At 39.7% G+C, this 15627-nt stretch overlaps 1 protein-coding gene across 1 annotated transcript in view; it reads right to left on the bottom strand.

Annotated features, from left to right (window-relative positions):
* Nucleotides 1-15627, bottom strand: part of stxbp5l (syntaxin binding protein 5L) — a gene marked incomplete at both ends in the record, with an annotated part of 108968 nt that overhangs the window by 58931 nt on the left and 34410 nt on the right. The window contains one exon of the mRNA XM_079169820.1: nucleotides 4928-5009. Coding sequence (XP_079025946.1) covers nucleotides 4928-5009 — 82 coding nt within the window. The remainder of the gene's footprint in view (nucleotides 1-4927; nucleotides 5010-15627) is intronic.

Raw genomic sequence — 15627 nt, 5'->3', positions numbered from 1 at the left:
CACAACTCCATTATGGTATAATTATCTTGATGTCTCGATGGCAACACAGGCGAGACGACCGAATGCATTTACAGTACACATCGTGGGTAAAAGGGCAATCTGCAGGGCCAAGGGAAAATCGCACAACAAAAACATCTAGAAGATTACTTTAGGTGCGTTTATGTGTATATATGCTCAAAAAAACAGAGGGTTAGCACTCTAGTCAATTGATGGTTTCCTTTGTATATCTCTACAATAAATACCTTTAAAAAGATGTGTTTCATATTTCTAACAAAGAGGATGTTCATAAATTCTACACAGTGAACATTTTCGTACTATTACGATTAGTGTACTGTTGTCTATTATTAGTGTACTGCTGTATAGATTTGGTCAGTGGGAATCACTATCTATAACACTCAATAAACACTGTGTGCGTCAGATGATCTGTTATTGGTTAATCAATATTAACATCAACCAGTGTGTGGTCTGTTCCTTCCTGTAAGAGAACGCCCTGAGGTGTGGCATTAAACTTGATAATCGAAGTTCTTCTGAAGCTGAAAAAAAGGCAAATCGTAGCAGGTTTGAGTATCTGCCTGACAGCTTTCTAAACATATCACAGTGTTGTAAATCAGTACCACTTCAAAAAAACATACCTGGACATTTGTATTTCAAGTATTAAAGTTAAGACAACTACACTTTGTGCTGGTTCACCAGCTGCTCTGAGCTAATTCAGTTCTCCAATCCCAGGTCATGTCAAAGGTTAATGGGGTGTGTGTCTGACTGCCTGGATGTGTTGAAATCTGTTCCGTCTGTCCTCCGGCTATTCCTGTTGGTCCTCTAGAAGATCTTTACCACTGAACGTGAGACTTAACAACTTATAAGAATAGATCGGAAAACTGTTTTTTTTCTGAAAACAAAAGCACCAGAGGTGAGAACATTTGCACAGTCTCTGTTTCGAGAACGTTTTGAGGAGAAGGGGCTTAATTAAAAATATTCAATAACAACGTTTTCCCTGTAGCTTAAACCATTAAATCAACATACCAGTTCAGAGGAATGGTTAGTTTGTCTGTTCCTTATATACATTCCCAACTCTGCTCTCTGTTGCTGTGCACCTCATTAATGCAGCAGATGGCAACGTGCTTGGGAAATATAAGTTTTGGACCCCTTCCCAGAGATTTCTGACATTTCTGTCTTTAAGAGGCTCCAGCGTGTTCAGCTTTAAAGCTAGGAGAGAAGGTAGTGGTACCATATGAAAGACGATGGGTATACCAACCACATCATGCTAGCTAGCTACGATGGGGACTATCATCATTACACATGAATGCAATTAGGCTGATTGAAGTCATACACAATTTATGCAATTCCAAGACTGTTTAGGGACCCTAGAATGGAGCAACATTTAGAGCATTTTAGATAAGGCAAAAATAAAAGTTTTTTTGTAAGTAGAATCACTTATCTGATCATTTCTGGATATTTGTACATTTATTTTCAAGGACATATATTTAACATACATCTTTAGAGTGCTCCTGCAGACCCCTCCTTTAATCTAGCCCTCAGCATTGCACAACAATCCTACTCACCCCCCCCCCCCCCCCCTTCCCCCCCCTCCCCCCCCCCCCCCCCACACACACACACACTGCCACCCCCTCCACTATCTGACCTCATCTGACACCAACCCTCAGCAGCCCCCCCTCTAGGCTCTTTAGATGTATTATTCATCGAGCAAAATAATGAATTCAGAATAGGTAAACAAACACATTAATTAGCCTAGTCATACCCTCCGCACAGCACAGTGACAGAACAAAAAAAATCTCCTCATAAAATGGCAAGAGAGAGACACGGTATGAGATTCTGACTGAATAATAAAACGATTGACAACTGGAACTTTTGAACTGTGTGACTTCTGTGTGGCGGAGAGAATATACATATCCTCAACACATGCACGAGCTCATCATTCACAGGCACCTGCAAGAAGTGGCCTCTTTAGTGAGCTCTTACATCCGACAGGAATATGTCACTACACCTCTGCGAATGTCAAGAGGCCGGTCTGAATACGCAAGTCAACCATTAGCAAGGCTGCCGACAACCCACACACTGAATCCAAGAGAGGGCATTGACTTACAGCACTGCGTTTAGTCACTGTGGAACAATGAGAAGAGCCGCAGAAGTCACCGTGACGTCCTGTTCTTTAACATAAGAGAAAGCAGCGGGGAGTGTGGATGTAGCACACAAACACTGCAACACACAAACATGCACGCATGCACGCACACTGTATGCAGAACCCCAAGCAATTAAGTCAAAAAATAAACATGAAAGGGCATAAATAAATGCACAGACAAAACTGTGTCAGTGGCACACAAACACACGCAAAACACACGCAAAACACACTGAGGCTATCTAACACACCTGTTTTATAAACCCACCAATTAAATAAGACACACTTGACCCCAGATATTGATTCAGCACAACCCTGTCTCTTACAAAATTACGTTCCGATACATTTAAACTGCATTTTCAATTACATTACATTATATTTAGGCAACAACTTAACTTGATTAGGTTTGGTAAAAACTAAGGCTGTCCCGATTATCATTTTTTGGGCTCCAAAATTTTAAGTATTCGAAAGCTCCAGCCGGAACAGAGCGAGAGGAAAGATGACTCAACCTGGAGCCCACGAGGGGCGTCTGTGACCGGAGGAGCACTTCTCTCAGTCAGCGCGGAGTTGTGTCATTAAATTCCTCTGTCACACACTCACAGGCTTTCCCAACAAATGTTTTTTCGAACAAAATTGATTCACGATGAGTCCACGAGTGCTATTTTTAACGCCTCATGAAGACGGTGCACACAGGCCTGTCTGCACTCCTGCATCTCATTCCTCTGTGTGTGCAAAGTGAAGATGTTACCTCAAAGTCACGTCTGCAAGCCCCTCTTTTTTATTTTTAAGGATTCTATTATTCTACAATCTAATTTTGTTTATATTGTTAATGATACGAAGCACTTTCTAAAAAGGTATGGTGGGTTTTATGCATGTTTGAAAACCAAATACCAATACACAATGAACAATAGTGGCATAATAGAATATCCGGGTCCAGCCCTGGTAAAAACATCATGGTTTGGCATAAAATAGGTATATTTGTTACGTTATTTAAGTTACGGACGGACGTAAATTAAAATGAAACAATGTTGACATCGGGTTTCACATCAGACACAAACACAGTCTCCTGGGTGAAAGTCCTGTGCATGTTCGACCCAACCATCTACCTCGACTTCCTCCCGATACGGACTTGATTAGAAAGCCATTTGTGAAACGTCAAAATAAGCTGTGTAGCATGCATGCTCACAACTAAATACACTAAGATACTCAACAACATTCAGGTGCTTAAACATATACTTAGACCTATACACACGTAAGTTAATACCTGTCACGCCAGCACACGCACACCCCTATTCAGCCCCATCCACCTCCATTTACCTCGTACACATCGAGTGGGCCAATGAGTGATAGAGAAGTGGGCTGAAAGAGCCAGTGGGCTTGAAAAGAAATGGAGTGGGAAAAGAAAAAAAATCTGAGTGTCAGGAAGGGTGCGTAGATTACGACAGAATGAAGGAGAGACGAGAACAAGAAACACAAAGAGAGAGACGGCGTTGTGATCCTGCTCTTTAACTTACAACAAGGCCCTTTTTGTTACTAATACACCGACAGTATTTCGTTCCTAAACAAAATATGACAGTGAGAAAGCTGCTGTTAAAGGTCCTAAAATACTGACGCAGAGCACTGCCATGTGTCAACCCACACAGTACTGGTCTGTCAGTAGAAGAACAAGCAGTGAGGGAAAATGGTTTTAGAAGGCAGAGAGGAAAACGTCCTGAAAGTCACGATCATATGGTCATGATGCTTTAATATAAATGCCAGTATATAGCGGTTTCGCTCCGTCTGTTCTCTTTCGACAGAAATGTGTTTGAGTACGGCACTAACCTGACCCGCCAGATGGTTTGTTACACAGAACCATCTGACGGATTGTTCGTGTGATATGTGATATGTGATACCACAAAGCCAGCTGCTGTGTATGGCAACGTCAGCACTTCCGCATGGAAAATGTTTTGTTAAATAAGCAATTTAGAAAATATTTCCGTTTCTCAAACTATCAAGTTTGACACGTTGAAGGCACACCTCTCATAAACTGAAATGAAATCCATCCGAGTCAATCCATTGAATTGGAAAACAAACCCGCCTACAGTCAGAAACAATACCAACAGTGTGAAATTGAATTAATAATTTCTGCAATCACAACATGAACAAAGGCAAGACTATCTTGTTTTTACTAATCTTATTTTCTTACCAATCACTCACATTATTTGATTTACTGATGATATATGGTGTGTATCAATTTTCTGTTAAATTCCCTAATTAATTATGTTAAAATTCTATCAGAGACCAGAAACAATTGTACCAATCTCAATTCAATATCATTTGTTTTAAGTCAATGTGGCGTTATTGTCATGAAAGTAAAAAAAATTACTAAAAAATAAATCTCAATGTGCAAATCTGCAGATACTCTAAATCAGGAAACGGGCTAGCAACTAAGAGGAACGTCTCATCTGCCTTTTAAATTAATAGATGCTACATATTTCAGAAATGAGGGGGAAAAAGGTCTTTGGTGATATTTTATCATGTCACAAATCTTGTACTCCACCACTACTAAGTCAAGTAATTCAACTCCACTGTCAACCAGAAACTATAAAACAAAGACAAAACAGGAAAAAAAGTCATATTATTGCATCAACATGACTTCCAATAAGCTGGTAATATTTAAAATCCCTCAAGAAGAAGCATTCGGGTGGACAGTGAGAAGACCTTGCTGATAACACGTATAGGCTATAACAGTAACAAAAGCAGCTTTAAAACTCACGGCGCTACGAAAGCATTGTTAATGGAAGTTCGGCTTACCTCATTGATGAGGAACTGTAGATGAAGAACAGCTGCTCCGCTCTCATGCTGACAGTAGCAGTCCACCCCGGGTCGTCCCAGTCTGATGACATCACAAAGTCAAGGAAGTGTATAGAAGTGTACTTAACACAAAAAAAGTGGAAGGCAAAAACAGTACAGACTGGTATGTATGATTGTGATGATTGTGGTGTACTGTAAGTATGAAAGACAACATCCACAATACACTACTATGTGATGGATACAATAATATTACATGACCTTTGCTGACACATACCCGTCACTGCCTCTCCTTTCACATCGGGGAAGTCAAGTTCATAGCGAAACATCGGTGCAAACACTAGGTAATAAACTGGGAGCTGAGTTTATGAATAAGCCACATAATGTTAACAGCTAAACAGATCATGTGGTAACGGACCAGATAGTATTCTAATACCAGGCCTAATGTTGTTCAAATAATGAAAAAACTAGCAAAAATCATAGCTGAAAAATAAAAATAAAAGTTTTTGCTATTTGTGGTTGGTAACATTGAGCAACTGGGCTTAATAAATCTGTCCATACACAGTATAAACAATATAAATAATAATCATACTGCTCACATCAACAGTGATAGATCGGTCAATTTTGTTCTTGCACTTATTGAATTTATCCTGCAGTGTTTGTATTTTTCTTGCAGTTTTTTGTACCTCCTTGGTAAGTCATTTCCCAATTTGCAATTAACAAGGCATCCTAACATTATAGCCATGCTAAATAATACAGTATTTACTGAATGTGGCTTGGTTAGAAAAGAGGTATGGTTACCAGAGGAAGTAAAATCCCCGAGCACATCCTTCAAAGCAGGTGGAAATCAGCATGAGGAGGATGAGCCAGTTGGATCTGGTACAGGAGCAGTTACTTAATCACCATGTACAGAATTCAAAATGTTGCCAACATTGCTGGCGGTACAGCACAGAACTACATATGACCAGTTCTACAATGATTTAAATAATCCTGTTATGTCTCGCAATTAATTAGCATCGTTTTGTGTGTAAACCCAAACCCCCTTGTTTAGACATTTTAGTCTTGATGCTATGGCAGTATGACCTAAAGCAGGTAAATGGATGTCATGGTATACAATTTGCAAATGTCTTGTAAAGCCCATTACATCTTATAGAGTTAGAAAATATACACATTGTATCCTTAAAAAGACACAAAAGTATAACATGTTTTTTAATTGTTCAAGCTGTTGTACTCATATGACATGTCAATTATCTGTTGTTGAATTCAACAAACAAGGGGAAAGGCTTTTACATTCTTCTACCCATGAAACCATAATTTCAATTTCTAAGCATTTCATGTAGTAGAAGCTTTTAATGTTACGTCTTAGGATTGCGTGTGCACTGACAAAACCTAGGATGCGGTCACGTTACCCTGCCCTTGTCCCTCCAGGGATTTCTGTCCACCTCACTTGGCATCAATGGCTACCCACACCTTACAAACAGCTCAGGGCAAGGGGATTGTGTAACAGTTATGAGCCACAATCAAATATTTCTGTTCAGTTGTCTGAAACTGCAGGAACATTTTTCAGGGAGAACACAATGTGTGTCATCACTTCATCATTATTAGAAATTTGTCTGAAATTATCATAATTAGCTAATTAATTCTTGAGTTATGGTCACGCACGTGTTTTGTGAGGTCACAGTAACCTTTGCCCACCAAAAGCTATTATCAGTTCACCCTTTGAGTCCAGGTGGTCGTTATGCCTTCCAGGTATTGATGAAATATCATGTCAACGCAAACATGTACAGACAACCTGAAAACAGTCACGGTTGTCGCCGGGCAAAAAGGCAAAACAAAGACGGTGATTTGTGTCAAATCTGTACGGATCATATCGTCAGTTAAATATATGCACTAGTCATTCATTTGAAAAGCATTATTACTAAATAAGAAACACATATGAAGCTTGGGTTCCACACAAACACCACTCAATCATGTTTCACCTCTTGCAGATATGATAGAGAACTCAATCAGAAAGCCAACAGATTGATAGTATGCAGAGTGAGCACATCTCATTTCAGTTTCACAATGTACTCTGAAACCAACGAGACAGAAACATCCAGACAGTCTTGCTAGACTGACTTCTCATATCTACAGCAGCAGCAGCAGCAGCCATGCACTGTGATATGGTGAATTGTTGAACCAGGCTACAGAGCTCAGGTGCACTGGAGAGGAAAAGACTCAAGACAGCTCAGGCCCTGAGGCAAAAGTTCAATTTCAGTCTTGGTTAAAAATAATTCTTAACTTCTGTAAAATATATATTTTTATGGCTGCACTTTTGTCTCGCTGAGGACTTGTCCAATAAGCACACTAAATATAATGCATGCGACACAAATATTCAAATTGAATGCCCGGTGCCACACAGTTTGTTATTTTAGCAATTAATTTGAAAAAGGTGGCTGCCTGAGAATTCCTTATGCAATTAACAGCACAATGGCTGTGTTATTGTCAAAGCCAGCTTGATAGCCTCCTGGGTGGTTGTGTTAAATGCATTAAATACATGTGTGTGACTTCCTTATCAGACATTGCAAGCCACTAACGTTGTATTAGATATAGGGTCTTCCATGTATGCTTGAAAAAGAGATGTGTCAAGGGCTAATTTGTAAGTGTCACACTTTTAATTGCACACATTCATACTGTGATGAGACACCGTGACACCAGACACCGTGATGCAGTGTCATGGTGTAGGCTGTGTAGGCTGTAGTTACAGGATGTAGTGCGTATACCAGTATGTATTTGATTGCCACCATTATACTGTATATTTGTTATAAAGTGAGAGTGGAGCACATTTTCAGGTTATTTTGTCTGGCCTACCAACCGATATGGAAAAGAAATACCACTAAAATGCTTCACAGTGAAAGGCAGATGTGCTTTAGTGATACACAACTGTTGTTGACATTTCAGCCAACGGTGTTTCTAATAATTTTGAGCTTAATTATTAAGTTTCAACCAGACATCAAACAGGCATTTTCTGATTGATTTGTCTCTGTCTGGCTCTTTTTCTCGCTCCAATCCAAATTGACTTGAGCTACATCAGTGGGGGGAAAAATCAAACACCAAATACTCAAGCTTACTTGGAGGAGAGAGGCCTGTTGTCCTGATATGCTCACATTGAGCATCACACAAAGAAAAATCATTTTTTGACCTGTGGCTATAGACTGAGCACAAGCAACAGGCCTGTCCACTTAGGCAAGCAGTCTATATGTACAGTATTTCTCCCTTGAATACCCACAAGTCAGAAGTGGCTTACGAATGTATTACAAAGTGTCAGTTTTCACAACGTGAGTACAGGTTAGTTGCATCAGGGGCTATAGAACCTTCCAAAGCCGAGAGTCATCATCCCGACAAGTAATCAAGCTTTAAACATTGAATTTAAACAGTTACCAGCATCACAAATGTCTGGTTGTTGCATTCTTGGTTGTCAAAATCTATATACCAACTCAAGTTCTACACAATTCCAACAGGATCACGAATGTTTCAGAGCAACATGTGTTTCAGTTTAACGAGTGATGACTTTTAGCTTTAATGGCTGGCATTTGTGATCTTTTGGTGGTTGATGCCCGTGCATAGCTTGACAAGCTATTGGACTCCGCCATACTTCCGTTGCCAAACTGCGTGCGCACACTTACGAAGGTGTTAATAAATGTAGAAGGGACTATAGACTACAAGCCTATACTGGTGTAACTGTTTGCATGGACTGCAAACACTTTCACTTAAGCCATCCAAATACTTGATGATGTGATGCCAAGTGATCACAAAACATGCATTGACCACTTTATTGGCCTGTAAAGCATGTATATTAGAGCAGACTTTTGTGGCAGGAATTTGGGTTTAGCAAAAAGCGAACTACTCTGTTTAATCCAAGAATCAAGGACATTTACGTTTTTTTAAGGCCTGTTTGTTAATTTCATTAGAGCCAAAGAGTGAAGACTTAAAAGTAATTCTGTGTTTTTAACTGCAGTTTGTTCTCCGGGGTGCTTTAACATGGCGCAGCTATTCTTATGACTTGCCAATGGACGTTGATGACGTTGGTGACGTTGGTGACTTTGATGGCGTAGATGGCGTTGATGAAATCGATGGTGTCAATAACGTTGCCGAATTGCCCCAGCCCTACTGTATAGTATGCTGTATTGTCTTGCTCTGGCCTGATTCTTATTCACGTTTCCATGGAAGGAAACACACTGGTTGATTCTGGAAAGCTATATGATCAGCAGATCAGCACTGTGGCCAGAGAACCTGGGGGGGGAAACAATTAAAATGAATTCTTAGACTCTGAGTGCAGCCAATCAAGGTAAAAGCACTGATGGGTGGTTGTGCATGTTTGTGTGTGTGTGTGTGTGTTTGTCTGTGATTCAGGGGCCAACTCAAAATGGAATGGTTGGCGACAGACTCAAATCATCTCTCTGACAGTCTGGATCATTCTCTCCCTGACAGGCGAGTCTTTGTACACATCACATTTAAATTCACATCACACTCGGGACCGCATCACAACACAAAAGAAGCTGTCAAAAGCACAAAGCTGATGTGAAGGTGAAGTCGCCTACATTCATGCAGGAGACAAAAACTATATTGCTGCTAACAAGAAACAATGCAGAAATGAAAAAAAAAAAATAACTGACTTTCTGCATTGAAAATCAGTAAGTGACAGACAATGAATTTAATGTTGTGAAATTAAAATACATGTTGTTTGGCACACACAGTTGGCAGCTGATGCAGTTAAACTAAATATCTTTAAAGTAATAGAGTTGTAACATCGATAAAGCTTCTTAAGAACCAGATGTGTTTGGTATGGTGAGCTTTGTTCTTCTGCTTCACAGCTTGATTAACAGGGAAATCAGCATACATTAACATTTAACCAACAAATAGCTCTTGTTATTGGAGACAACTGGCTCAATGCTCTCATATATACTTTGCTGATCATTATGCGTGTGTGTGTGTGTTTATTTTTGACGAGCTAATCAAACGAAGATCATAGACATATTGAGGGCTGTCGTCTCTCATGGGTTCACACTTAACAACACTTAATACCTGTGAGAGTGACCAAGGACATAAGGCACACATCTGCGTTATTAAGGTGCGATAAGGTTTGTTTGCACTTGCTGTGTTGCTGCAACTGCAATTTTTAATAACTTTTTTTACCAATGAACAACCAAAGTGATTTCAAACACGAATCTAGAGTTTAACACAATAGGCTCCAATCAAGACTGTGTATTTTTCTCAGCAGGGAAGACAAACACATAAAGTAAGTGCAACACTAGAAACAATGGCAAATGATTTTGTTTGTTGGCGATGGCCACAAGCAAAGATAACAGTGGAGGAGATGGGGAGGCTAAACTGATAATTGCATCGCTGTATGGTGGACTAAAATTACCCATGCCTTAATAACTTACATTAGCATTCAAGCCGGCATGCATTCGTGAAGAAAGGCCATTGAGGGCTCTCATCTACATGATGCTTGATGAACAAACACCAAACCAAAGCATGTAGAGCTTTGCACAATCTTCTACTTAAAGTAGGTATAGATCAGGCAAGAAACATCTGACTGCATCTTACACTAAGGCTCCTCATTCATCTGAAACTATCCTTTGTTCTCTGCTTCAATACCTCAGTATTCTTGTACATCCTTTTGCTGACTCTTGAAATGTTCTTCCTCTCTATCCTCTGAAGCATTTGAACTTGTTTGACTCCAACATCACGCTGAGTTCATTTTGGTAAGCTTGTCTTTCCAGTCATGAATAACGGCTGGGTGTAAACATGTGCTTCCTTATTGCATCCGGAGGGTCTTTTTCCCAGTTGGTTTGGATTATATTTACACTCTTAACAAGCTGTGCTTGTTTTTCAATTGTGAGTCTAGCTTCAGACTAGATCCTGTGTAGTTTACTCAACAATGAGCAGTAAATTCAGATTTTGGACACTTACTAATCGTTCTTTTTTGCGTCATCACTGACAGGTGGTGTGTTGAAATGTTAACATATATCAAATGCCATGCAATGAACACTACCCAGAACTCAAACACACAATTAAAAATGACAGATAGTAAATATACACTATATAGTAAGTAGTTAGTGCTCTTGGATTTGGGAAATTTGGTGATATTACAAGTGAGCAAGCCAAGCTAAACTTGTTACCTGACATACCTTTACGTCTGGCAACAAGCTAGTTAGTCCTCATCCTAAAAACCTTTTCTCTTGTAACATCTTGCTTATGTAACCTAAGCAGCCTAACAGGGTAATGTTAGAATAAAAATACAGGGCTTATTATATTTATAATACAGAATAGCCCTGCAACACAAACAGTGCTTTATTTTCATGTATTTTACGTAGATCATCAACTGGTGAGGCTGCTGACTTTTTTGCCCGGGGCATGTATCATAAGGCTCAGTCAAGTGCTATTTAAGAGGCCTTTAAGCAGTTCTCATGCTAAAATTATTCCGCTTGACATAATCGTGGGTGATATGACAAGTGTTGCACTATATTCAGTCTCTCCCTGTCTCTTTTTCTTTCTAAATGCTTTACCTTGTTTTAGAATTAAAAAAAAGGCTAAACACCAACGAAGCAGAATATTGCATTAGATAAAAGCATGTTTGGGATTTTGGAAATGATTACATCCATCTTTTTTTGACTTTTGGACCGAGACAATGACAGAGACAGGGCGGACTGAGCGCAGCGTCGCTCGCTGTACGTGTTGTCGGAGGAGCCAGTATTTCAAATTAGCATGTTTCCTTAATGTGGGTGACATATGGTCATTTTATGATTCACTACAGTTAATATAATAAATATTTTTTCTTTAAACCAAACAAAAATGGAGAACCAGAGAACATGAACAGAGTGATTTGTACGCTATGCGATAAACAAGTCGTAACTAAAGACGGGAACACCACAAATCTCTGCTCCCATCTTAGAAATCACCGTCCAATAGAATATGCAAGTCCGTCACCAACTCCATCCGCAAAACTCACGGTGAGCTATCAACCCTCAATCGTCGAGGCTTTTTCAAATGTTACAAGATATAAACAGCAAGTAGAGACAGATGTTAAGGTTGGGAAAGTGTTGATTCAGAATTAATCTTGCAAATGTAATCAGAGGCGAGACTACCGAATACACACGATCAACAATGCTCTGTATTTGCGGCTGAACTATGTAGCTAGTCATGTGTAATCCGCAGTGTACAGTTTCCTTTCAATCCATGGCAACTGAACCCCAGACTGTGACAGACTTCTCTGCAGTCACCTGGTATTTCCATCCTGTTCTGTCACCTACACAACACTTACAGAATATATGTTGCATTTTATACACAAAGTGGATGGAGGAGGGATATTTACTGTATCCATAGCAATATGGATGATTTATTGTAAAAAATCCCACACTAAAATTAGCTACGACCATATGTTCCTACCAGATGATACTAATGTAAGTGAGGAGTGAGGGCAGGGTATATAAATAAATCTTACATCGAAACACAACTTATGGATATGTGGTGTGAATTGATGACTCGCAAAGTGTTTTCCGCCTTTAACACCTTGATGAGTGTAATAACACGCGTAGCATGTTGATGAACATTTCCCGTGTGCAGTGTTCGTGCTACAGTATGTTGTTCATCTGTTCCAAGTGTGTGCGTATCCATGCATTGTATGCGCAACATGTATTTGAGTCACAGTTTCTCTCAGACTACGGTCTAATCTCTGTATTTCTGTCTGCTTTCCAAGGTGCCTACTGTAACCACCATGTCACGGAGGCATCGGATGATTGGAGGTCTTACTTACTCATCATTCAACAAGGGCACGGCATACAATATGTCAATGCCCTGTATGTTTGATTTGGGCAGAGTTGTGGGCTGTGAGAGTCAGAATAAAAAGTCTATGAATTTGGAAATTAAAGTTGGTTAAAAGGCGGTTTAAGGTGTTTCCATCCACTTTCTCAGCCTATCAGCACTGCTCTGGTGGCCACGCGCTTGTCACTACTTAGCCCAGGTGCCCTCACTTCAGCCCAAATTTGGATTTCCTGGCTCCAATATGGAAGAAGGGAAACCCAGACTACAGAAACCCCCATTGCAAATGATTACAGATGTTGTGTTTTTCTACAAGGAGTGGTTTTATTATTCTTGGCTGGGTTGTTGTTCAAAGTGCTGACATTCAAATTGCATATTTCTAAAAGCCATGCAATTCCTCAAAAGTGAACCACAGTGATTTTCTCTTCAATTGATGCCAATGTGAGACCGTCTCAATCTAACTGACCTGCTGTCCACTCATCCTTTCTCTATTTCCACCAAATCCACACTCACAATCATTCCTTGATCCTGTATGAATCAAAATGACTCTTGTCTCGTCCATTACACTTTCCCTTTTCCTCGCCCTCTCTTTGTGTGTATGTGTGTGATGGGGGTGTATAATAACTGTTTTGTGTGCATTTAATAATGCTGGTGGAGCAGTGGGGACACAGCTGGGCATTGAAATAAGTATAATCATCTCACAGCAGAGTGGATACATAACAAGGTATGTGTATGTTTGTGTGTCTGTGTCAGTGTGCGTAATTGTGTGGCTGGCTGGCTTGGTGGCTGTTTGTGTTGGCACATACTGTTTAAAGCTCTCTACACTTGCTCTCAGATGTTTTCTTAGTGAAAATCTACGCTGGAGGAGTCTTTGTCGGGCCATGATTGTTTGTGAGAAACTGTAGCTTGTCCAAAGATAATACAAGGTGTCTAGCAGATACTAGCCACTGTCAGTCAGCTTAGGACTGAGTGTAGACTCATTGTCTCACACACTGTCTTGATGGTTAACCCCCAAAATATTTCTTTTTGACCCAAGGGAAAGAGTGTTGACTGTGGCATTGAAGCATCCTTTACTTTTATTCTGACTGCTATAGTGTCAAGTTGTGAATAATGAAGACTGCTCATATAACCCGTTTACATGTGATTTTTTGGGGGAAATAAATCGATTTGTCACACCAAAAAGCCAAGCCCTGTGAATACATCTTGTAACACACACAGATGCTTCTTCCCACTGCTGTTTTCTGATGTGATAAGAGCAGAGAGAGAAGGCATATGTCTTGCTCAAGCTCTCCTCATTTAAATATATGTGCATGTAATTGACTGTTTCACATCATTGTGATTAAAATGCTGAAGTGCATCTGCTATCTACCATTATTATTATCCATTATCTCTCCATGTCTCATCCAAAAATATTACTGAGGCACATTATTCATGTTACGATCTCTTATTTCACATGTCTGGCTAGAGTGGTTTAAATTGTTAATTCTTAAAATTATTTTTTTATGAAATATGATGTGACAAACACAATTATTACTGTAATCACATTTGATTGACATCTTCAGCAAACTATTATTGATTCTGTTTCTTCTGTCATTATTTATATCACAACATTACAAATTAAAAGTCTGGCAACGTTAGAATAAATTAGAATATAGCACGACCGGGCTTTCAAACACAACCTCTGCACCTGGAGGCAAGTTAGTGGTGCTGTGTATTCCAGTCATGTAACTGGGCATAATGTAAAAATGACATTTCTGAGCCTTTTTTTGTCAAATGCCACGCCTGCTTTATAGTCCATTTCACCCAAAACGTTTTACCTATATGAAGAAAAGCAGCAGGCATACAATCCATGGACACCATACCTAGTACTGTGTATTGTGCTGGTTCTTACAATTATGGTTGTAGATGTTCCAGTCACTTGTAAACTAAGATTGTGGCAGAGAGACTGATAGACAGGATGAGATATTAACCATTCTCATCATTAAAGGAGGAGCAGGGTTCAAGCACTCTGTACTGGCGACACCTTCACTGTCAAGTGTCCTTGAGACAAACAGAGACACCTTTTGTTGTCCAAAGCATCCATCAGATGCCAGTGGTGTGGTGTTGTATGAGCCACTGCTAAACAATGCCAAGAATGACTATTGTGTATAAGCAATTACACACACTCACACACACACACACACGCCTAGGCTGCACACAATTTCTACACTCTTGGCTGCATCTTAACAAGCAGCTCAGTGAGTAATTAACCTGCAGATAACCTGCTTTGAGGCAGTAAAATTGGTCCACCAGAAGCTGGAAACACGTCTGCCGTATAGAGACTCTTACGGGTCAAATGAAATGACTGCAAATGCACCAGAAAGAGAGAGAGAGGGAGAATCCGTCCCCAAAATAACTGTAAAAAGTGGCACTTTTTTTTAACTAAGAATTATTAAAGCTTCTATCAGGGGAATTTTAAGTAACTCCAAATGGTAGTAACAATATAAACACAGTGGCAGTGACAGGAGCTAATGCATGCTGATAAGGTTGATGCTAGAAAAAGAGAAAATTACAAATTTGTTTTGAAATATTTTGATTACATAAAGTTGTAGTTATTGCAATTCTTTGTCTGTTACATTTCGTTCTCGCTCGTTTTTTTTACGGGCTGATGGGAATTTAGGTTTGGGATTGCAGATGCTCTTCTTGGGTAGTTTCTTGAGAATTGTGATTTAATTTTTACATATAACTATCTACGTATACCTGGCAATAAAGGATTGAAATACTGAACAAATTGTCTCCTCATATTCTTATCTATTTTTATGTAATTTCCCGTAGAACGTGGCATTGTAAAAGCGATTAATACAAGGTCCTGCTGTGGCCAAGCCTGACAGGGTAAACGCACTCCCACTCTAGATTCACAC

This window comes from Pholis gunnellus (assembly GCF_910591455.1).
Source record: "Pholis gunnellus genome assembly, chromosome: 12".
NCBI lineage: Eukaryota > Metazoa > Chordata > Actinopteri > Perciformes > Pholidae > Pholis > Pholis gunnellus.
This window is presented reverse-complemented; position numbering and strand designations above follow the sequence as displayed.